General features: G+C 35.0%; 3 protein-coding genes and 1 long non-coding RNA gene across 10 annotated transcripts; 3 read left to right on the top strand and 1 right to left on the bottom strand.

Moving 5' to 3' along the window:
• The first annotated feature begins 12 nt into the window (after positions 1–12).
• On the top strand, positions 13–13,008 carry LOC102600013 (fanconi-associated nuclease 1 homolog). 7 transcript variants are annotated; one of them, XM_006364617.2, is made up of 15 exons: positions 16–368; positions 459–630; positions 1,851–2,482; positions 2,594–2,698; positions 4,728–4,992; positions 5,081–5,143; positions 5,928–6,002; positions 6,101–6,216; positions 8,196–8,287; positions 8,384–8,471; positions 8,562–8,702; positions 8,803–9,026; positions 11,226–11,499; positions 11,609–11,836; positions 12,434–13,008. In XM_006364617.2, exons 1-15 carry the CDS (start codon positions 273–275, stop codon positions 12,872–12,874), a joined length of 3,012 nt encoding a protein of 1,003 aa, XP_006364679.1. In that variant the 5' UTR covers positions 16–272; the 3' UTR covers positions 12,875–13,008. The 7 variants fall into 7 exon arrangements, with proteins under 7 accessions (XP_006364680.1, XP_015159523.1, XP_006364679.1 ...); XM_015304033.1 differs by having other exon boundaries at positions 17–368; positions 5,084–5,143; positions 11,603–11,836; XM_015304034.1 differs by having other exon boundaries at positions 17–368; positions 6,101–6,162; positions 11,603–11,836.
• A 1,629-nt stretch (positions 13,009–14,637) lies between these two features.
• Positions 14,638–16,506, top strand: LOC102578958 (vacuolar amino acid transporter 1). Its single transcript, XM_006364637.1, has 3 exons — positions 14,638–14,842; positions 15,036–15,649; positions 15,964–16,506. Exons 1-3 carry the CDS (start codon positions 14,638–14,640, stop codon positions 16,504–16,506), a joined length of 1,362 nt encoding a protein of 453 aa, XP_006364699.1.
• A 772-nt stretch (positions 16,507–17,278) lies between these two features.
• On the top strand, positions 17,279–18,107 carry LOC107058386 (uncharacterized). Its single transcript, XR_001472002.1, has 2 exons — positions 17,279–17,398; positions 17,621–18,107. It is a non-coding gene; the product is annotated as an uncharacterized lncRNA (long non-coding RNA).
• Positions 18,108–18,244: 137 nt separating this feature from the next.
• LOC102599679 (U11/U12 small nuclear ribonucleoprotein 35 kDa protein) lies at positions 18,245–23,266 on the bottom strand. The gene is made up of 8 exons (XM_006364614.2): positions 23,033–23,266; positions 22,857–22,954; positions 22,599–22,650; positions 22,318–22,388; positions 21,571–21,661; positions 21,412–21,487; positions 19,309–19,387; positions 18,245–19,010 (listed from the first exon to the last, which is right to left on the bottom strand). The coding sequence occupies exons 1-8, from the start codon at positions 23,196–23,198 to the stop codon at positions 18,585–18,587; spliced, it is 1,059 nt and encodes a 352-aa protein (XP_006364676.1). The 5' UTR covers positions 23,199–23,266; the 3' UTR covers positions 18,245–18,584.
• Positions 23,267–23,880: the final 614 nt, after the last annotated feature.

The following is a 23,880-nucleotide window of genomic DNA, read 5'->3' as shown; positions in this document are numbered from 1 at the left end:
AAGTATATTTTTGCAAGCACCGACCCTGACTCAATAGGGCAATTCAAAGAGGAGAACGAGGACAGCTGACTACCGCTAAAAGTCAGACTAAATCCCTTATGGGTTCCAAGGTATTCCTTTAATTATTAAGAGTGGAAAAGAAAAAAAAAAGAAAATGGTTTCTACTTTGGCGGGAGTCAATTATCTCTATAAATATGTCTCCATGAACTGACTGTCCTCTCGTAGATCTTCCTTCCAGCGAAAGCTGCTAGATACAGATTAGGGTTTTTTCTATGATGCTCAAAGGGCGAGAAAGTTTGGTCAGATTAATAGGTCGGCGTCGGCGATTTCTCCGTCGCCGTTCTCTTATCACTTCATCTGTTCCTCAGGTACCAGTTTTTCCAATAACTGTTTACACAATATGTCATTCTCTGTTAATATAGATTCACTGTTAAACAATTGCATTCGATGATTTACAGATTGGTTGTAAAGAAGATAAGGATGAGGTAAACACTGAAAGTGGAAATGGAAATGGAAATGGTGATGAGGAAAGTGGAAATGGAAATGGAAATGGTGATGAGGAATGGGTTGATTGTCCTGTTTGTGGGACGAAGGTTCGAGGTGAAGAACCTGTTATTAACTCTCATTTAGGTACAAGTTCCTTCTTTTCTTGATGTTAATATTTTTTTTTTTGAGTAATTTAGGATACTTTCTTCTATATTTAGCTTGATAGTAGAGTAAAAATGGTATCTTGTTATGTTTTTATGCGTGTTGTTGCAATTATGCTTTGCATTTAAGGAAAGTGCTCAAGTTGCTGGAGAAGTTCAGATGGGGGAATTCGACCAATCCAGTAGTTCTGCTTCAAAATCAATATATGTGTGAAAAAAATCCACAAAGTACAAATGATAAGATTTTAAACCAGTAAATCAAATGGCTTGTGGTAGAAATTTGAACTCAAACATGTAAAGTTAAAATTTTTTATCTGCTTTTGTGGAGGTATTTGAAATTTTAAATTTCTTGGATTACCAATTTGTCAATTATGGATGAGTTATGAACTTATTTCCAGAATGTTAATGAGTTGAGCTAGGATGGAGAATGCATGTGCTCCCAGTGGCGGAGCCAGGAATTTTAGGAAGAGGGTCCAAAAATTAAATAACAAAAGTTCTTTTTAAAAAGGGGAAAATATTGTTCCATGTGAGATTTGAACACGTGAGCACTGCTCATTAAAGATGTCGAAATATACATTCAAGACATCTTAAATCACTAGGCTATAACAACCTATTATATCAAGGATGTTCAAAATATGTTATTTAATCACTTCGTATATAATTTTACTTGTATATGTGGTATTTTTTTCCAACGAAGGGTGTCCAATTGGACACCCTGGCATACATGTGCCTACGCCACTGTGTGCTCCTAATGCTACTGAGATTTCTTGCTTTCAAAATGTAAAGAATTCATTTTGAAATTGTTGAGTGAGTATTCCTTTTGCAGTGTTTATTTAATCGGCATCTCAAAGAAAAAAAATCTCAAGAAAGAACATTTAAATTAAGAGAGGAACCTGTTCTCTACTTAGGCATCATGTGAATTCAATAATTTGACATTGCCACTAGACTACTATTTCTCATTTTTTCCCAGTAGACATAAAACCCAATTTTACAAGGTAAAATACAACTACAAAAAGAGAACCATGGAATTCAGTCCACTTGTTTACCCCTATTCCTTTTGTGAAGTCTACTAAGAAGCTTGTCTTTGTTGCAGCTTTAGCAACAAGTTAATTGTTTTGTTTTTAATCTTTTTAATTGATCTGTTCTTTTATTTGTTTGACTTTTGAGCTATATGTAAACTTACAATGGAACATTATTTTTCAGATAAATGCCTTGCTAGAGGAACTAAACGCAAATTGAGCCAGTGCACCCTTTTCCAGTTGAAATTTTGCACACGACCTAAAGTTACAGCCTCATCCATTGATTCAGACTTGACAAGGACAGAGTTTGGTTCAAGTGCAAATGATGGTGATATCCATGCTCTGGCTTCTGAAATGACAAACTCAGATGTTTCAAAAAATAATGTCCAAGATGAATCCAGTTCATCTTCAGTCTCACTTACTCTGACAACCAGCAGATCGAATATTTTCACGAGAAATAGTAGTATCTGTAATAGGGTTGATCGAGCGGAAAACTTAGATGGTCTCCCTGATTTCGATAATGAATGCAAACCTCTGTCTGGTGCAAAGTCGATGCAAATTGTGGGGCTAGAGGTTTTTCCTCAACACCAAATAAGTGATGATAGAATTGACAACTTCACAGGCTCGCCTTTGTCACTTTCTGAAAACAGGACTCCTACATTTGTGGAACCTTTGGAAGATGATGATAACTCTAAGATTTTGCTTGATACTTTCATTGTTGGCCGTAAGTTTGCTGATGAGACAGAGTTAATTATTGGAGCAATGGTGATGCTTTCAAGAGATTCCGAGAATGTCAAGGATCCAAATGCAATCAAGGTTGATCTTCACTATGGTTATCTTTAATTGGTAACATTGTACCTTCTTAAAAAAATTTGGTAACATTGTATCTCAGGACGTGTAAAAAGCATTGCTCGTATATTCTGGCAGGTTCTAATAAAAGATACCGGTCACAGTAAAGAGCTAGGTTTTATCCCCAGGGAATTGGCAAAATATGTATCTCCATTGATTGACAATTTCCAGATGAGGTTTGAGGTAATAATACTAGACATTTTGTGGTCATATTCTAAGTTTTTCCATTTCCCATACAAGCTTCAATTTGTCTTACCTTTGCTCTTATTGTATTTAAATATCTGAAAGCATATTTAGTATGAATATTTTAGAAGGACAAGTATATATGAACCATTTCAATGTCTGATGAAGCATTTTCAAAATATTTTGGTTAAAAAGTAGGACTTATGTGGAGAACTTTTTGTGGCAACACACAAAGAACTTAAAATAATAATAAATAAACTATGATTACTAGATGACTTTGTCTTGTTTTACCCACAATAATTTATTTAGAAACACTGTTCATATTTCCAGTACCAAGCTCGGATAAGGGGGAAGGAATGGGGTAGGCTGGCAACCAACAGAAAACTAGTCAATTTCATGCATCCCCAACTTGTTTGGGACTGAGATGTACTTATTGTTGCTGTAAAATAATTTCCAAAACAATATCTATATGGCACTGTAGGTTTTCAATGGTGAAGATTAGATAGTCATAGGACCTATGAAGAGAAAAAAGAGGGTATACTGTAACAGTGCTAACCAAGGGCTTCCACTTACAAGTACAAGCAAGCTATCTTTATTTCTAAGTTATATTTCTTGGCTCTCAGTCGGTTAATAGGAGTTATGCAGTGGCAAGTTTGCTCTTGGTAAATATGAATTAATACCATTTGAGGTAGTGGTTCTTGTCAAGGATTTTAATCTCTTCAGCTACTTATTTTTCCCTACTTTTATCTCCACTACTACCTCTTCTTCTTTTCTGAAGTTCTATTGCTGGTGCAATATTAAACTACTCTGATTTTATTGATTACCTTCATTTCTTGATACTACTAATGCCATGATCTACTTGTAAACTGCATCTATTCTTAGAATTTTCTACATAGAGTTGGGGTACATACAAAGTGATTTATGGTCTGAAAACCTTACCCCTACTCAACTCAGGGAAGTGTGATCAAAATAGATTTGAAAAAAATAAGGCAGCAAAATAGTAAAGATAAACGAAGCTAAAGAAGCAACATATAGTATTAAAATTTGGAGGGTATGATACTACAAGAGTACTAATAAGGAGAAGAGGAGACTAGCCCCTTCCTCTCCTACATTAAGTGCAACCGCACTCGATTGTCTACTAACCTTCTACCCTAATCCTTGACCACCATTCCTTCCTAGCCTATGTTATTATTTCAAACTTTGGGGTTTGGCCCTATGCCACCTAGCTCATGCTGCAACACTTAAGGTGAATCCTTGGTTCACTTCATATAATTTCAACCACCCAAATCAAGTCTCTACATTACCCTATAAGCTAACTATTCTTATCCAAAGGCCAAAAGTAAATGAATGACCAAAATCTCAAATTTTGTCATTGGGGGATTTGGGTAAGAATGAGGAGTCCAACCATTAAATCTTGGTTTAATGGTTATGATTAGCTATAACATGCTTGGAATATTTGGGTTTTTGTAAGAAAATAACATTCTATGTCCCTTATATGGATGGAAGTTGGATGTGAAAATTCCCTTGCAGGTGCCTTGGCATTTGGAAGAATGAAAAATGATCAAATTTACGAAGTAGGGTATATATATAAGCACTGGTAATTTATATTGAAGCGTAGTTGTATTTCAGTTCATTCTGTCTGGCACTGAATAATAGTTCTGCATTCATCTGTAACTGTACATAGATTTGGTCTTGCACACCATTTGGTTCCAGCATAAAAGCCAACTTACAAGTAAAAGTAAATATAAACCGTTTAGCCACTTCAATATCAGCCACATTTATTTGCTAGTGAGGCTATTGGACCTGTTAAAGGTTGTTCAATAACCTTCCAATACAAGAAATCCTATACAATATAGAAGTAGCATTTTAACGAATTAAGAAAAACAATGAGAGCTCCAGCTAGCTGTAAATTCTAGTAAATATCTTTGTGTTCTCCCGGCCGTTTGTTTTCTGTTCACTATTTACTTGTGTCAATTCAAATTATGGATTTTCGTAAGTATGGACTGATCACTAGCTTACATGGATTCAGGGCCATATAACTTCTATTCCACGGCATCCTCATGCAGTTGTCCCAATTCAGATATATTCCTCTAGCATTGCTTCTTTTGGTGATAAGGACTCCTCTAGTCTCCAAGAATTTAATTCCTTTAGGAGAAATGCTCTATGTGCTGCTGAATTCTCGAAGACTCGCCCTCCTATCCCTGCAAAATACCAGCATAACCTTCTATTGTTACTAAAGGAGGTTTTGAAGATCAACGCACATCTTTTTGCTGAAGGCGAGAAGACCTTATTGAGTATGATCATCTTCAGCACTTGGATCATCCCAGATAATCTTTGATAAATTTGCATATATAACTCTATTTTTATGCTCTATTGGTACAGAAGGTTTTTTATCACTCTCAGATGATAGTCAGAGGCTCTTTGCTCGGCTTTATGCACGTAAAGGTGTTCGATTTCAATAGCTCTTTTGGCTTGCAACTTTAATATTCTAGAGTTGGTTAATTTCTAGATCTTATCCACTTAAGCTTGGGTACTGCCACTTCTTGTAGATGACAAAATCTTTATTTATGGAGTCCAGATGTGCTGCTTGTTTATTAATCATAAGGCCTTTCAATGTCTGCTAGAGTTGTTTATTGGAAATGACTTATTGCAGTGTTCTTATTTCTTTGTATTTTCATGATAATGTTTGTGTATGGGTCAGCTTGCCTCAACTATTCTGCCGGGTCCCAGTGTCCTTCTATTAGAATAGATTTCATATAATATTGCTACCAAGACTTAAGATAGATGTGGAAAAATCACCTACCTGCCTTTGCTAAAATTTGAACCTTGGTCACCTTTGGTTCATTCCAGCTTCAGCTACTGCTAGATCACACATGTGGTTCAATTAGTTGCTATTTTCATGATACCATTTTTTTTTGGACACTACCTTTTCCTGACTGCTACAGACCCATAATGAATAGTCTACCTTATATATGAGACCATGGTAGTATTGAATTGGCTTCTTCTACTTAATGTTACATCACTTACTCTACATTCACTGGTAATTCGGTTGCTATCCGGAATCATATTAGAAGGGCGTGGTTTCAAGTTCTTCTATTTGTACAACTAAAGCTTATCATGTTGTGTTTTTCTTCTTTTACTCTGTATTCATGAAAATTTGAATGATTCATTGCTGGATGATTCAAGAAGTTTCTTGATCTTATTAGATTCCTTTTTTTTCTTACCTTAGGGCCATGGTTTCGGACAGCTAGCATATCATATGCTGAAATATGTGATTATAAAGAAGCTGTGAAGGGTCTTTCGGGTAGACAAATTCTATAACGCTGTGGTAAATTCTATATAGTCTTGCTCTAAGAGAAGCTGAATGCAACATCATTTAAGTCATCCTCTTTTACTTTGCAGAAGCAGAATGTGTTACTTTATTCGAATCAATTGATAAACTACAAATTGGTGACTTGAAGGAGGTATTGGATGTTCTTAATGTTGGTGAACTACGGGACCTCTACAGTCTTAACAAGGTTCTTGTTTCTTTATTATGTTTTTATATGTTCCACATGCCTTGAAAAAAGATATGATTCTTTATGGTGAAAAACTTCATGTATTAAAACGAGGTTAATTTTGGAAGAATAAGATCAATTCCTTCTTGAAACCTAGAATACAACTTAATTTGAAACAAAATGAGAAGGACAAAACACCACCACTTATTTTGGAACTGAGGGAGTAGTACATGGTGGAAATTAGAGCCTGCAGTTTGCTTTATTGGAATATATTACTCTTAACTAAGTAACACAAAAGCTATACAGGTTGAAAGATGGACAGTTAAAAGATTGGGAACTAGTAGAATAGTTATTGAGACCAAACATGTGGGGGATTATTCCTTATAGAAAACCTTGTGAAAATTATTGCAATTTTTTCTTTTTATTTCTATAACATATTAAATTTGCCATCCACTCTTAAGACTCCTACTTCAAAGCTTATCTTGATACACATCATTCTCCTTTTGGTAATTATGTCCTGACTTTCATCATTAAGGGAGTTTCTTTTCTGTTACTGTAAGGTGGATGTTTAGTTTACTTGTATGTGACTTGACATTGCCGATTTAATCTCCAAGCAATCAAAAGATTTAATAAATGAAATTCAGTCTTGTTAATGCATTTGCAATATCATTTAATATTTCTTCCTAGTAGACTGTCTTGTGAGTTTAAAGAAGAAGCTATCTTTAGGTCATGAAAGGCTTGGAGCATTATGGAAGGCTCCCTCTAAATTTGATTGATGCCATAGTTAATGCTCCAATAATGAGATTGGCTTCTGATGACTACACAGAAACAGGATACTGTGTGGACAGATACGGGCCATACAATTCTTAGCACTAAAAAAAGAATCAAGGAAAATAAATAACTAATCTTCTGCCACTCCAACTTTGGTGGTCAGCTATCACCAAATCTTTTTACTCAGATCTGTACACCCATTTCAGCATCATTTTAATATTGCCTTCTTATTCTTTTTTTTCTTCAATTGTGTTCCTTTTCTTGTATGTAGATACCATAATATGTTTATAGAGATTCGTTCATCCTAATTAATTGGACCATTGAAACTAAGAGTCCTAAAATTGTAGGAATCACCGCTTTTGTATGTTTTGTGTATTAATTGCTAATAACATGGTCACACTCTACTTACAACTGATTATCTGGATGATGTATGTTACCCTTTTAACACTTCATCAAAAAGGAAGATAAAAAAAAAGGAATATGTTGCCTTACAATAGGGGTTAAGCTTTGTTTATTTTAAAATATTCTCAAAGTAGAAGGGAAAATGTGGTACTTTCATGCCCTTGTCAGAGCTTGTGCTTTGCCTTCGGTCTTCTCTGGATATGTGTTCAGTTCTTAATTTCTGTCTGACTAAGCTTTCTTTGCACAAGGAAGAGACATAAGGAAAGAAGAGTAATTGGCTCAGTGCAATTGAGGGAAGTGAAAAATGTAAGTTAAAAAGAAATAAATAACTAGATACAGTTAGGGCGGTATAGCAAAAAGTTCCATTTTTCCTCTCCACCTGCTGTCATCATAGCTGTGCTGCAGGCAACTTGACAGCTGTAAGTTTTTAGTTGTTGCTTTTCTGAGGTGTTTCGTTGATTAGTTGCATCTAGCGTTTTCTTCCAAAGTTTTGCCAAAAAGTAGTTGTAGTCAGATCAGGATCTCTTGGAAGATTAGGGTTAGTGATTTTATGTGTCTCTACAACCACAACATGCCCAATATAATCCCACTTAGTGGGTTCTGGAGAGGGTAGAGTGTATGCCGAGATTACCGCTATTTTCAATAGACACTCCGCCAATTTTATGTGTCTCTGAAGTAAAATATTATAGATGCTTCCTTAGTTGTTCATTGCATTCTTCCCTTTGTTCGTGGGACTTCCATGTTCAATGATAATGGCCTTCCGATTGTCTTGTTTGAGTTACATACATCTTTCTTACAAATGTGTTTTATTTTGAGATTTAGTTCAGTCACATAAGAAGATTGTCCGGAACTCTGATCATGGTATAAGAAAGCAGGATTACGTTGCTCGGCTTCTTGGTGCATATGAAAGTGGTTTATGGTAGGTTGTTTTTGAAATTCTTTATCCCGCTGCTGTCACTCTGTACCACACCTTAATACTCTTTCATGTAATTGCTTCAAAATGACATCACTGCAGCCCCAATCTTCAAAGTATGATTCTAGGAAAAACTGGAAGCTGTATCAGGATATCTGCATTGGCTGAATCTGTCTTTTGGCGTGCTGAGGTGATTTTGGAGAAATCTCTATTATGTCGTCTAGCCTCTATATAATAAACATTGTTTGGCATATACCCTTCTAACTTTTTCTTCCTTCAGAGATTATTTTTTCTGAATGGAGAGCAGGACCTGTCAGCATTCTTACTTGTTGACTTGGGCATTGTAAAATATCCTGCTTATAACTGCATATTCACAGACCAGATTTTTCCAGACAGAAGTGACCTATTGTCTTATGAGGAGGTATGCTAACTCTTGTGAAAAGATACTTTCTGCCCTTATTAGCTGCTGTCAAAAGAACAAAAACTTTTTCCTTTATTTAGTTTGAATTTAATGCCCTTAGGCCATTGAGGTTGCACAAGTTATGGATGAGTCTCTTGACGAGAACAACAATGAGTTGGTATCAAGATGCATTGAGATTTCTGCCTCTCACGTATCTAGCTTCGTGGAGGAAGATAGATCATCACATTTTGGGTCGATGACTGCATTTTTATCTTGCTTTTCAGCCAGTTGGGTATATTCTAAGGTGATCCTGTTGGGTGTTTCTTTCCTGGAGCATGAACGTAGGTGAGGAGGTCCAACGTGCTTGATTAGAAGTTAATTCTCTAATGAATCTTACCTTTTGTGAACTTGCAACTGAGTTCGTTCTTTCAAACACTATATCAATATTATTATTTTTTTGAAATAAAACACTATGTCAATATTATCACAGATTATTCTGGAAATCAGCTTCATCCCCTAGAAAACTAAAGTTGCAATTTAGATCTTCCATGATCCACGAGGAAGAAGAATTTTACAGTATAGTAGCTAATTTTACCTAATGAGAATGAAATGATTCTTTGAATAATAAAAAATCTTCTAGAGGAATGAGATGATTAGAGAACTAGTATTTTGCTTGTTCAGATGCATAAAACAAAAAAGGAGGGGGGGAGTTCTATGGTGCCCCTCTTCTTGGGGTTGTCTTTTTTTTATTGCAGTAAAAGTAGGGGGTAATGGTGCGTGTTACGACTGAAAGAAGAATAGAAAATTTGCATAGGGTAAGCTCTTGTAAATAGGTTTATGGTTTATGTTCAGTTCCATAAGCTGGTTAATTTCTGATATGTTGTGTTTCCATAATTGGGGAAAACAGTGAGTTGTATTTGGACAGTAAATTTTCATAGAGGTTTGTCTTTCACTAAGTTGTCAGGAGTTCTCTACTTCATGAAATCATATTTGCCTTAAAAGTTCAATAGTTAGGTTTTTGTAAGTCAGTCTCATTCTCCTAAGATCAGGTTATCTTTTCTGGAGCCTTCAAGTACTCATTTTGTCATCTTACTCACTAGAGTTATGGAGCACATACTCATTTATTTTATTTTCTATTAGGAGAAAGTCCAAATATACTCCTAAGCATTAGAAATGATTTATCCTTAAGTATCTCATTAATACGTGGCAAAGGTAGGTGTGAAGTTTGGGTACATCTTACCATCTCCAAACCCCACTTGTGGGACTACACTAAGTATGTTGCTTATCTCATTTAATCTTCTTTTAGTCATTGGAGTGAATCTATGAATCACACTTCTAGAAGGTTACACTTCTTATTGTCTTCATCATGACATGAGTTGGGTATTCTGAGGACAGCTGTTTGACATTCTTCAACCATTTTTTTCCTTCTATCGTTTGACATTACAGAGTTTAGTCACTGGTATGTGTTGTATGTCAATCAACAAAAGAGGGAAAAGAAAAATGGTAGAGGTAAATCATAGATCTTTATATTGGTATTTTTGAACGTAGATATCATTTAATTGGCCCTTTCTGGGCGATAGAGGCCATCTAATTGTCTTTAAAGTTAGAGAATACATTTGTCCTTTATTGATTGTGTAAGGATTACCAAAGGGGTTAGTAATATCTTGGGCCATTATGCCCATTGCTTAAGGGTTTGGGTTAGTTCAAATTCTTTCTCATGGTATCAGAGCAAGCTTTGGTGAATCCTACTTTCTCAATGCTTTCTCTCTTCATATTCTGATGTTTGGGCTTCTCTTTCAACTCAGCCATAAAGTTGTCTGGGCTTCTCTCTTTTATTTAGCAGCTCCTTGAGCCACAAACTTTGCTCCAAGTCCACTTTAGCCTGCTCACCGTCCAGGCAGTCTTTTCAGCCAGTTGAACATCTTTTCTACGTCAGGTCAGCTCTTCAATCTTCTCAAAAGGAAAACCCAAAAAAAAACAATTCAGTGTTCATTCACGTGTAAACCCAAGAACGGGGTTACATGTGTGGGAGGGTGTTAGAGAATACACTTGTCCCTTATTGATTGTGTAGGGTTGCCAAAGAGGTTACAATGTCCGAGGCAGCTCCATCATTGCCTTATGGTCTTAGGTTGGATTCTCAGATTCTTTCAGAATATTTTACATCAATTCTTTCTAACAAGTGATAGTCCACCTTTGTGCATGTTTTCTCATTTGATCTGAGTGTTTTTTCTATAAATTGATTGCGGGGCTAGTAAAAGGACTGATTGATGATCTGATGAGGGCCAGTATGGTGAATTGAATTGAGTGAATTGCCTGGGAGGTTGTCTTTATAAGTGGACTTATTTCAGATGGTTTATGAGCCTCTGTGAATATTGTTAAACAGTGCGCAAGTTCATGCTATGACAAAAAATAAACGGGAATAGAGTCAGGTGGATCATGGATGTATGTACACTCTTCATTGGACATTTTCTTGTAATGGTGGTGATACTGTTTTAAGTGAAGTTTCTTGTGTATTAAGCATTTTTAGTGAGGATACTTTTTCAGGTATAAAGATGCAATCAATTTGCTTAAGCTGCTGTTAGTTAAATTTAAATCTGATCGAAGAAGGGGATATTGGACTCTGAGGCTCTCAATTGATTTGGAGCATGTTGGTTGCCTTGATGAGAGTCTTGAAGTAGCTGAAAAGGGGTTGCTAGATTCTTGGGTTCGCGCTGGCTGTATAGTGGCTCTACAGAGGCGGGTTCTGCGGTTGGGTAAGCCCCCTAGACGTTGGAAAACTCCCAGTTTTTCGAATTCCATCAATAGGAAGATAGTTGAGGTATTTCATTCCATCTCTGATTTGACCATGTTGCTCTTCGCCCATTTTCTTAAGATATGAATATCATACTACAGTTACAGATTCATCCTCCATAATTATTTAGGTTCAGGTTCAGGGCAGACCAGTGAACTGCAAAACAGGGGTGAAGAATGTCTTTTATGGCGAGGATGGAGAACGTTGTGGAGTAGAAGAGCTTGCTCTTGAGTATTATGCTGGAGAAGGAGGATGCTGGCAGGGTGTTCACACTGAGAGTGGGATTTGGTTGACTATTTTCGGGCTTCTAATGTGGGACATTGTATTTGCTGATGTACCAAATGTATTCCGTACCAAATTTCAGGTATTTTCTGCTTGATGTTTTCCATAGACTCCGGTATAGGTGGCCTTGCTATTGTCAGGACTTCCATGCTAAATGGTTGTGCTGATAAGTGATAACTCTGTTGATAATTCAGTTACACAACATGAAGCTATTGTCTTAGCAGATAAACACTAGCTTTGTTTAATGATTGAAGAAACAATATGCTTAACTTCACAATTAATGAGCAATGTGAAAGTTGATGATTATGATTCTCATGGTCTGCCCATTTATACTAGGTTAATTATAAGTTCTGCTCAACAGTCATAATAGCATTTGAAAATAGGATCCAATGTGTTCTCGGAAGACACTAATTTTCCTTGTTCCTCATATCCCCTTTATTGGCTGATGATGGTTGTTTACTTTTGTTTTCTTTAATAAACAATTATTTTAGGGGGTATTGCTAGACTAGAAAGCAACAAAAGCAAGGTAGTATGATATCTTGGATCTACAATCACTGTTCAAACTACTTCAGAAAGATCTACAACCATTTACTCGTTTTTCTGTTTGACATTCATGGTGTGCTATTCAGTTTTTTGATCTGCAAGAATTTTTGAGAAATGAAGTCTTTTCTTTTTGCAGACTGCACCTTTGGATCTTGAAACTGATAGCTTTTATGAAGTCAGAAGGGGTCTTGTAGAAGGTCTTCTAGATAAGATTGAGCATGGCATGGCGGAAGAGTTACTTATCATGTCATGGGAATCACATGTGGGAACAGTCTGTAGAGGAGTTAAGTGGGACAAGCATTCTCTGTCTGAGCTCCGAGCAGCAGTTACATGCATCGGAGGTCCTTGTCTTGCATCAATCTGTCGGAATTTGGCTCAAGATTACAGGAGCTGGTCTAGTGGAATGCCCGACTTATTGCTGTGGCGCTTCCATGATAACTACAGAGGTGAAGCAAAACTCGTTGAAGTGAAAGGCCCGAGAGACAGACTTTCTGAACAACAACGTGCATGGTTACTCTTTTTAATGGACTGTGGCTTTAATGTTGAGGTATGCAAAGTGAGTCATTCCCCAATATAAATATAGGTAGGGGTGGAATTTGCATGGCAAGCCATCCAATAAGAAGATATGGGTTGGTTAAAGTTTATAAACAATTTATGACACTCTTTAAGTAGAGATGATAATTTATAAAGCATCGTGAATATTGTCCATAATTTGACAGTCTTCATCTTTCTACACTCATGTCAAGAAAACCATTAGCATAATACCAATCAAACTAACATAAAAGCTGACGTCTACAGAATGATGTTGGCTTGTACAGTATATTCATTTTATGAGACAAAACAGGTTTAATATATCTATATAAAACATAAAGTCTAGCTGTATCCATGTAAAAAACACTTTCATGTTTTAAAATATTTAATTACGCAAGCAAGGAGAATTTTTCATTTTATGTTTTTCCTTAAACAAATGTAGTATATATATATATTCTATTTGGATATGATTCTTTGAGCATCATTTTGGTTAAGTCATCCAAGAAATATTTTAAAATAGGAAAAATGAAACCTAAGAAAATTATCATGGAGAATAAGATGATATAAAATCAGATTCTTCTGCAACCATTAGTATATTAAAATTCTTTTTTTCACACTGCTTAAACGAGGAAACTAATGCTACAACATAACTATTTACAATTTTAATAGAAAAAAACTTATGTCATTAACAAAGTATAATATCTATATGTGAGAATGCATACACATTGATTTTACGTAAAATATCATCGATATATAGAAGAAATAAACATCGTGAGTACCTTTATCCTGTAGGTAACAGACTATTTTTAATAAATAAAGAATAATATTTGGTTAATTGAATTTAGTTGTGATAATGGTATAGCCCATAAGATGATGAAATTTTACTTTAGTTAACTTTGGTTAATCCCAATTCCTAGTAGGGAATATAATATAAGGTCATGTTAGGCTGTATATGTCACAGAATCAGCTTTTGCAATTCCAATTGGAAAATTTTTCTTCATCCACTACAATCCAATAGATGCACAAATTAAAGGTAAAAAAAATATCCGCACCTAGCATTTATTCAAATCGATAAATTCATAAATATATATCTTCATTAAATCAATATTCATACCTAGTTTCATTTAAATCTATAAATGCACAAATATAGATAATTTATATTTTCACTAATTCATGATTTAATACAGACACTCTATATGCGCAAGTATTAATCAAAATTAAATACTACATATCCACGAGCGAAACTAACTTGGGATAATAGGGGTTCATTAACCGAATCCTCTTTGCCTGAAACTCACACTTTATATCAAAGCAAAATTATAAATGTCGAATTTTGTGAAACCCATGAGCTGCCCACCCACAAGAATCTTCCCACATTTTTGGGAGAATCATCTTATGTCATAGAATCCACTTTGAGAGGATCAAATCAACATGTTTCTTGATTCAATTTTAATTTATTTACTTGTAATACTTCACATAATAACATATATCTCTTCGTTACATATATCTCTATGTTACATTAAATATATTACGAATAAAGAATATATTTGTTCATCGATGAGTGAAAATTCATCAAAGTCAGCTAGAGAAAAGGGATATATAACATACATATATTAGCTAGATTCTCTCTTAGCAACATGCATGCATTTTGATTAATTTAAAAAAACAGTGAGAGAAATTAAAGTAGATTCTCACAAATAGGAGTTAAAATGAGTTAGCTTCTACAACTTAACTCTAAATTAAAAGCTATAAATATGAGTTGAACTTTGCATGCATATCAATACTCACCATTCTAAGAAGATATACACAATGTGTAACAAGAGTTGCAAGTCCAATGGAAAACAATTATGCCTTGATTCAACTTGTTGTTTGCCTCATCAAGTGACAAGTGAAAATAGCTCCAATAATATTGGAGAAAACTCTAAGGATTTGGAGAGTTTGGCTTATCATCAACATGTGAAATCCAACACCACTTTTCTTCATGCTGTTATCAATATGATTGGAATGCTTATAGGTCAGTTGTTTCCTCTCACCTTTTATAATACCTCAAATAGACCATCGTCTAACATTTTCTCATAAGATTTTTAGTTTACTCAAAACACAGTCTGAAAAAGATTCATAAATCAGCAGAAAAATAAAAAAAGGTATTTGGCTATTGCTATAACTTCACTAACAAAATTGTTTTTTTTTTCTTCTTATATATATAGGTCTTGGACAACTATCAACTCCATATGCTTTAGAAAATGGAGGGTGGATGTCTTCAATAATTCTTATAGGACTTGGAATAATATGTGCTTATACTTCCCATCTACTTGGAAAATGTCTACAAAAGAATCCCAAATCAAAAGACTATAAAGATATTGGACACCAAGCATTTGGAACAAAAGGGAGAATCATAGTCACATCTTTTATATACTTAGAAATTTTCATGGCCCTTATTTCTTACACAATTTCTCTACATGACAACTTGTCCATTGTGTTCATAAACACAAATTTTAAATTAAAAGGGATTTTATTTCACTTATCTACTTCACAAATATTAACAACAATTGCTATTCTTATAGCTATTCCTAGCCTTTGGTTAAGAAATTTTTCTTCTATTTCTTTTCTTTCAAGTGGGGGAATTTTTATGTCACTTTTAATATTTGTTACTGTGGCATGTACTGCTATTTTTGGTGGTATAAAAGCTAATCATCAAATACCATTTCTTCATTTACAAAATATTCCTTCAATATCTGGACTTTATATTTTCAGCTATGCTGGACATATTGTTTTTCCTAATATCTACACAGCAATGAAAGACCCTTCAAAATTCACCAAGGTATGTAGTATTTATTTTTTTGAACTAATAATTAGTTGGCTTTCTTTTTCATGCATCATAGTCTTCCCATATGTCATGTTGCTGGTGGGAGGTGACATGTGTTCTGTGGAATTAGTCGAGGTGTGCGAAAGCTGGCCTGGACACCACCATCATAAAAAAAATAATGACTAATTAACCATCCATCATTTTCTCTTTTGTGTGGCATCACAATTACTTAAAAGAAAAGTTATATAACATGCTAGAATAGAATATATATATATATGTACTGCCTAATTCTGTTGTACTAATTAATTTTATTTTTATTGTGTTTGAAGGTATCAATAGTGAGCTTTTCATTAGTGACAACGCTATATATATCCTTAGGTTTTATGGGAGCAAAACTCTTTGGTCCACAAGTGAGTTCACAAATAACTCTAAGTATGCCCCATGACCAAATCATCACAAAATTTGCATTATGGGCAACAATACTCACACCAATGACAAAATATGCACTGGAATTTGCACCAATTGCTATTGAGTTAGAAGAAAATTTGCCATCTTCAATGAAATCTAAAGTCAAGATGATGATAAGAGGAATTGTTGGATCAATTTTGTTACTAGTAATCTTGATTTTGGCCCTTAGTGTGCCATATTTTGAACATGTTCTTAGTCTCACTGGCTCATTAGTTGGTGTTGGGATATGTGTCATTTTCCCTTGTGCTTTTTACACTAAGATTTTTTGGGGAGAAATTTCGAGGATGAGTTTGATTCTTAACGTTGTTCTCATCGTTATTGGTGGGCTTTTAGGAGTTGTTGGAACTATTTCTTCTTCTAAGTTGTTGGCGAAAAGTCTGAAGAGGGCTCATGACTCGACTTAGAAAAATTGTGAAATACGCTCTTGCTCATGAATATATTGTTATAGCTAATCGTCAGACTATGTTATCTTCAAGAAATGATTGTATTATAATATCAAGTTGAGGAATCAAAGGAATGTTACTTTGATAAAAGAGTGTAATGAATAAATGAATAAGGTATATATTAAGAATCTTATTAATATAACAACTTTCTACTATGTTTCTCGATTGGACTTAAGTTGACATAATATCTATTTTAATTTGGCCTTAACTGACAATTGAACACTCTAATTTTGAGGATGAACATTTAGACATGACCTCAACGCATCTTCACTGTGTCTGTTGAACAATCCTACTTATAAATGATCATTTAAATACCTTCAAAATTCATGTCTCACGTCATCGAGTGTCCACTAAACCCCGTCCTCAAAGTTTGACATTTAAGTTATATGCATTAGCCATGTGATTTCTTTCTTGGTCATACAAATGCAATTTAGCTGAGTATTTTATTTTTAAAAACAAAGAATTTTGTGCATACGTACACGTCAAACCGTGTTGTATTATGTGATTCATATGACTTAGTCGCTGGCTGACTTTAACATTTTATTATTTTTCTAAAAAGAAATGATTAATGTGTCCTCATTAAGAAATACAGAGAAATTTATATAATAGCTGTCCCTCAAAATAACAGTCAGAAAATGCATATTTTTATATATTAATATGTGATAAACATAAAATATACATATTTTATATAAAAAATATATATATTTAGCTAGTGAATATAATTATTTTAGACGACGACCAAATGTGTAACTTGCCATTATAAGAAGCCATCTTGTCTATACACAAACCTCAACATTATTTTCTGGTTCTTTGGCCTTAATTTAGCCTCTGCACCTCTTTGGATTTATCTAAGGTACTCTCACTTTTCTTTTTGACATTGTACATGTTATAACTTGTAACACATATAGTAATTATACTTAGTTCAATGGAATTGCTTGATCTTAAATTTATGCAACAAATATCGTTAGTTAGTCTACTTGGATCTTGAGTATTTACTTGTAAGAACAAATGTTTTGGTTTTGTAATGGATAGTTGCAATTGGTCAAATATTTCTTACATTGAACTATTCCTACAGGGAGTATGGCTAGCTATTAGTTCAGTGGTAGAGCGGACCCTTGATAATTATTGGAATGTGAGGTATTTCATTGTTCTTTTATTTAGGTACAAAAAAATTATATAAAGGATGCAGATATTTGTCAAATCACTCACAGGCCAGACCATGACACTAGATGTGGAAACCTTTGACACCATTGATAGTGTGAAAGACAAAATCTATGAAAAAACAGGGATAAAAGCAGAACATCAGAGGCTAATATTTGGTGGCAAGCAACTGGAAAATGGTACTGTGAAGGATTATGACATAAAAAAAGAGTCCACTCTTCATCTTGTTCTTCGCTTGCTTGGTGCAGCTACATCTTGAATTTTTTTACACAAGACACTATGATTTTTGTACTTTTTATTCAAGCTTTTAAGTTGACTCAGAAATAAGCAGATGAATAAATTACTTGTGTAAGGTAAACATGGCTGAATTTGAATGAAAAATTGCTTCATCATTGTGTTTACTACTACTTGTCTTCAAATAGTGGTGTTAAACAAGTGATATGCTTAAGGAGATGTAAGGGATAATTTAGACAAATACAAATGCTAGTATATAGTATTTTTCTCAAGGGGTGTGCAAAAATTTTAAAAAGACAGATAATACGAACAAAACGAAACCTTTTTGAAGCAAGATTGTTTATCTTTTACAACATTCCCAGAATCTGAGGAATAGAGTGCTTTAACATACTATGGGGGAGTCATCCCCATAAAATTACTCTTTTAGAAAGCAAAACTACCTAAGCTAGAAGTTAGAACTTAAGGGGAAATCATCTAACAAAAATATTCGTATATTCTCACTCATCCACGAGTTTTACTACTACGAATGTGGTTCATGTTATCGAATAGAAGCTTCATCAAAAGGTACATCTCGGCTAGGGGACCATCAGCCATCACCACCATATGAGTGCTTAGTATGTGGTCTATGATGTTCTTCCTGATATTTAAGTGTCACCAAATGGATCATCTGTTCTTGGAGACCATCTGTCGTCTCGTGCATTGTGTGATTGACGACGTTCTTCTCTGTACGTTGAAGTTTCATCAGATGAATGATCAAGACTGGGAGATTTCATGTCATGCCTGTCTCTGCTACTCTTTTGGCGCTTGCGAGAATGTCTGTTTCTGTCCATTGAACTCCTATCCGATGAATGATCATGGTTGGGGGACCTTCGATCACCTCGTTTCCTTCCATGAGTTCTCTGTCTATGAGAGAAATCTTCCTTGTCCATGGACCTCTCCTGTCTTCCAGATGAGCGCTCTCGACTTATTGACCTGTCCTGTCTATGAGAATGGTTGCTTCTTTTAACATGCTTGTGAGAAGAGTCTCTAGCATCCTCCAAGCTTCTTGCTCGCCTGGGTGGTGATGGAGCCTACACAGGATTTATTCAAGTCATCAGAATCACTAAACGGATAAATTCAATTTACGTCCTGTATACCATAATTATCCAGACTCAACTTTCTCATTTTGACTTTACCAGTACTTTCTCCAGAGGATTAAGAGTCACTTTTGTATCAAATAATTTCAGTCAGAGAACTTGACAGCCATGGATAATGGTAAGAGCAAAACGGTTTTCAAGAGATCACCTATCTCTTGAACAATACGGTTTTCAAGAGATCACCTATGTTTTCCCCAAAAGGCCAAAACCAAATGTGCAAGAACTGGATTACCTGAAATCGTGACATGTATCTTCCCTCAGGAGGTGGTGGTATACCAAGCCTCTTTAAATCATCCCACGGAATTGGCCGTCTGTTTCCAGAAGAATCCTGAAGTTAGCGAAAAATGCATATACAAAATAGTAGCATGGAAAATAGTGCAATAGGAGAATGTCTTCAAGACAATGCCCTGTAGCAAGCTAAGGCATTAAGCACTGTTCAGACCTATGGAATGTTCCATCTTTTTATTTATTTTTTCCTCAACAAAACTGTGTTCCCTTCTGTTGAGGCACAACATAATCTTCAGAGTCGGAATACCAGTACTCAACCACATATCAATAAAAAAACAAAAAACAATAAAATAGAATGACAGGAAACAAATTGAGAGACATTGGGATTAATATCTAGGTCTGGTTACTTCATACAAGCAAATAGAAAAGAGTAAGCTGGAATATTTTAGTAACATTGACAAGATTTTATTTGAAAAATAAACAAGAGAGTCATCTTTCAAAATCAACTGTGGGCAATTATACTACAAGAGCAATCATGGTTCTATCAATGAATCTGCAAAGTGCAGAAAGACAACCTCAAGTTAAGTAATGAAACAAACAATCTCATAGCCATAGCAGTCTTTTGACAGGATGAGGGGTTCCTGGTGAGGAGTAAGAGTTTACTAGTGATGGGCAAAACGAGGAAAACAGAAAAAAATGAAGGGCCTATGCCCAACTTCATTCCTCCTATTTTTACATGAGGGGCAACAGTTAAATTTTTTGCAAGCTTACCTGTTGAGATTGTAATCCTCTTCCCATTCTCCTTTCCCCACACCCCTCCAAAAAATGGAAGAGAAAGGCCAGCTATGTTAGTTGATCTGGTATTAGAAGAGAGCATTAATCCAGCTTTACATACAAAAAGCTACCTGTGGGGGATAAATTTATCCTGCCTAATCTAATCCAGTATCCAGCAACAGCAAATCATAAGAATCAGTAGCCAGATAGCGGATTTTATTAGGATAGAAGAAATTTATCCTACATTTGGTAACATTTAAATATCGAACTGGATTATTTGCCAGATTACACTACCTGAGAAGGGGTATAATTTATTTGGGATTACAATCTCACCGGGTAAGCTCCCCAAAAAGTCCTTTGTTCATCCTCAAGTATAATGGAGGTAAGAGCAAAAGCCAACTCACTCTCTTCCATCTTTTGTTATATTTTTCCTTTAGAATAGATTCATTACTCTCTTCTGTCTTTCTTCACCTGCTCCCCCTTTTATACTTCCTCTTCTTTAGGACAGGTCACCGGCAAACTGTCACTGAAGCAGGATAAAGTCATAAATCTATTCAAGCCTTCCTCATTTCTACCCAGGTTTGGAGGGATAAGATTCCTGAGATATCCGATTTTGTTTTTAAATATGTAGGATATCCCATTTATACCCATCCCCGAGTCCATTATCCAAGGCCCACGGAAGAAAGACATGCAATTATGCTCAACAAAGCCAACCAAAGGTGTAAATGACCTTTACTGACTGTCCACTCAATCACTTGGAGCAATGTTATAAGCTTAACGCCTTAACCAGTAAGCCCAAACTAGCAAAGAGTAAAGTCCAAGTCTTTATTATAGACTAACTAAACTTCCTCAAAGACCTTATAAAAGCTTTTTCACACAATCTTCCAACTTCATGATTAGGTATGACATTCTTTTCGACAGCCCAAAAGGCATGTTAGTCTATGTGAAACAAGATTAAAGGTTTTTATCTTACCAAATTTTTTGAAGGACTTGGGTAAGACATGTGGGAAAGGATTCTGACGGAAATCATATCCTTGACCTATTAACTGTATAATGCTTGTAAAAGTTATTTTATTTTCTTTAGCAACTGAGAAATCCCAGAGGGCAAGTGATGCACTGCTCAAACTCAGTGGATAATGGGCATGTCCCTCTACCATTCTCCACATAATGCTTATTAAACTAAATTAATACCCTTTAACTTCATAAACATGCTTAGCTTTCACAAGTAAAAAGAATCTAATGGATGAAAATGCAAGGACGACTTTAGAGCGCGTAAGAATATGAGACAATTCTCCAGTTCTCTTTTATCTTAACCTGAAGTAAGAATACTTACAGTGGAGCACGAAATGGTCTTTCACGACCTCCAAAACGAAGTTGCCCAGATTCCTTCTTTCCGCCAAGACCACCTCCTGTCAAATAGAATAATCTTGATAATAGGTTTAATAGCAAATTAAAACTTCAAGAAGACGGATATCAGACTAAAGAAACTAACCTAATCTTCTTGGAATCCAGCCTGACATTAACCTTTGCCTGTTGTAGTCCACTATTATTTCAGAATCATCAATAACCTTATGATGAGCATCCTGCAGTATGTGAATAACAAAATGAACAAGAGAGGCAATGAGTTTGGTAAATGAGAAATTGAACATAGATCAATTTAATTATTTGGGTATTTCAAGGACAATGACTCGTCTTCCTTATATAAACAGTTGGTATTTAAACAACTTTAAATCAACGTATCCACACAAATTAGTTAGACATAACAAATCACAGTCTTCAATAACCAGTTCCCAATCCTAGCAACCTCCTTCTCGTGATTAGGAAGGACTCTAGCTCCAACAAACCACATTAGATACAGTAGCCAAGTACATTTACATCCCTTTGGGTATTTCAGCAATTCAGAAGGGAGCAAAGAGCTGTTTAGTCTTAAAAATCTTGTACAGGTCACACTAAAGAAGGGTTAGGCGTAAGTATTTAATGCTGCTATTTCACATAACTAAGCTAACAGCTAGTACTGCAAGTCTTCTTGATCCTTCATTTTGATACTTAAAATTTCTCTATAGGTTTCTCTAGTACAATTACTCTACTTATTTTCCCAAGTATCCCCTGTATAGTCCATTAAAACAATGTACAAGCATCACACTATCTCCTGGTTGTGATATGCAGAAAAGATTGGCCAGCACCTAAAAAGATTCACAAAATGAGGAAATAAGTGTCACTATTAGTGAGATCATATTACCGTATATGCTCGTCGCATGTCTCTATCTGTTTCAAATTCAACAAATGCATAACCACGTGAGGCACCCGTTACTGCAAAAGTGAAGAGAATATGAGAGAATTTTACCTCCAAGTTGCTTCCATATCATATGCACTTCAATTCTTCAGAAAGTAAAATCTTTTCTTTTTGCAATAAGTGTCTATACCAGCATATTGTCAATGATTTCCAATATACACTAAACCTCACAACACAAAATCTGAAACACCACATAAACAAGTAATTTTGGAAGAAACAGTCATTACCAATGTGTCTAACAATTCTTAAGTTCTTCACCCTTCCATACTTGTTCATTTCCTGCAAATAAACACAACCCGAAATATATAATCAAATCAACAACACCAATTAGACAATAAGCAAACAACAAGAACAGCACAAGAGTAACAAAGAAAGGCAAAAAAAAAAAAGATACAACCTTTAAACCCAAACTAATACGAAAAAAAACCCAGATAAGTTAACAGCTTCTCAAGTTCAAAAAAAAAGAAAAACACAGAAAAGGTTACCTTTAGAAGAGTTTGTTCAGTGGTAAACTGAGACAAATGACCAACAAAGAGAGTAGAATAAGGATCACCAATAGCCTTTGGGTCACCAAAAGGGTCATCTGAAAAATGGGAAAAGAGGTGAAATTGGGAAGAATTAGGGGTGAAAAAAGAAGGGTTAAAGCTATGAAATCACTAACACAAGCCGGCATTAGAGCAAAGAAGAGCTCTGTAAATGGCGTTATCATGGGGAAGGATGTCAGTGCCATCGATACTTCCAGCTTGAATTGGATGGTATGATTCTGCATAAAATACTGAATTCAGATTGGCAGTAGACCTCCTTTCCTTCTGCTCTTCTCCAACCATTTTCAAGAAACTTCCGCAACCAAATTGACACACAATTGTACTTTTGGGGGATATTTGGAAATTTCAAATAGTTGGTAGTCCACATTGAATTTATCCAATTTTGTCCTCCTCTTTTCCATAATCTCAACTCAAGTTTATTTTTTATTTTTTTATTTTTTTTATATTATAAATAAGTCTTTCTTTTTTTATGTGGTGCATAAAAGATTATGATATATGTAGACAACATAAGGTTATTAAAAAACATAATACATAAATGTGTCATTTGATTTGTCTTATATCATCTAAATTTAGGTGTTCATAAGTAAATATTTAAACTTATTTAAACTTGAACAAATAGGCATATGTGTCCTACGTGATATAATACACGTAAGACGTGAATTGTCATGTATGACGTATGTGTCTTATCTACTTCTACACTCCTAAAATTGAAGAACGTAAATGTCAATTAATCGAAACCAAATTAAATAGTTATATATTATGTATTATGCAAAAAGAGGCTTGAACTCAATAACTAATTTAGAGTTTATTTGAGTTATAAGATGTGATCGAAATATTTAAGGGGAAATTGTGCATTATAGCAAATTATTAATTCAAAATAAATGTTGTAGCTATAGTTTTATTTAATTCCAATTCGTAGCAAACACATTGTCATTCTCGCCTCTCTCCCCTGAATCTCGCTCGC

The sequence above is a fragment of the Solanum tuberosum genome, unplaced genomic scaffold (assembly GCF_000226075.1).
Source record: "Solanum tuberosum cultivar DM 1-3 516 R44 unplaced genomic scaffold, SolTub_3.0 scf00496, whole genome shotgun sequence".
NCBI classification, from domain to species: Eukaryota; Viridiplantae; Streptophyta; class Magnoliopsida; order Solanales; family Solanaceae; genus Solanum; species Solanum tuberosum.
This window is presented reverse-complemented; position numbering and strand designations above follow the sequence as displayed.

Bases quoted from the DNA above. Each gene is read 5' to 3' on its own strand.
- LOC102600013 (XM_006364615.2), top strand. From the start codon at position 273: ATGATGCTCAAAGGGCGAGAAAGTTTGGTCAGATTAATAGGTCGGCGT. The intron at 4,993-5,080 runs GTATGATCATCT...CTATTGGTACAG, and splicing joins AGGCGAGAAGACCTTATTGA to AAGGTTTTTTATCACTCTCA. The intron at 6,217-8,195 runs GTTCTTGTTTCT...GATTTAGTTCAG, and splicing joins ACCTCTACAGTCTTAACAAG to TCACATAAGAAGATTGTCCG.
- LOC102578958 (XM_006364637.1), top strand. From the start codon at position 14,638: ATGTGTAACAAGAGTTGCAAGTCCAATGGAAAACAATTATGCCTTGAT. The intron at 14,843-15,035 runs GTCAGTTGTTTC...TTATATATATAG, and splicing joins TATGATTGGAATGCTTATAG to GTCTTGGACAACTATCAACT. The intron at 15,650-15,963 runs GTATGTAGTATT...TTGTGTTTGAAG, and splicing joins ACCCTTCAAAATTCACCAAG to GTATCAATAGTGAGCTTTTC.
- LOC102599679 (XM_006364614.2), bottom strand. From the start codon at position 23,198: ATGGTTGGAGAAGAGCAGAAGGAAAGGAGGTCTACTGCCAATCTGAAT. The intron at 22,955-23,032 runs GTTAGTGATTTC...CCCATTTTTCAG, and splicing joins TTGCTCTAATGCCGGCTTGT to ATGACCCTTTTGGTGACCCA. The intron at 22,651-22,856 runs GTAACCTTTTCT...GTTTATTTGCAG, and splicing joins CTGAACAAACTCTTCTAAAG to GAAATGAACAAGTATGGAAG.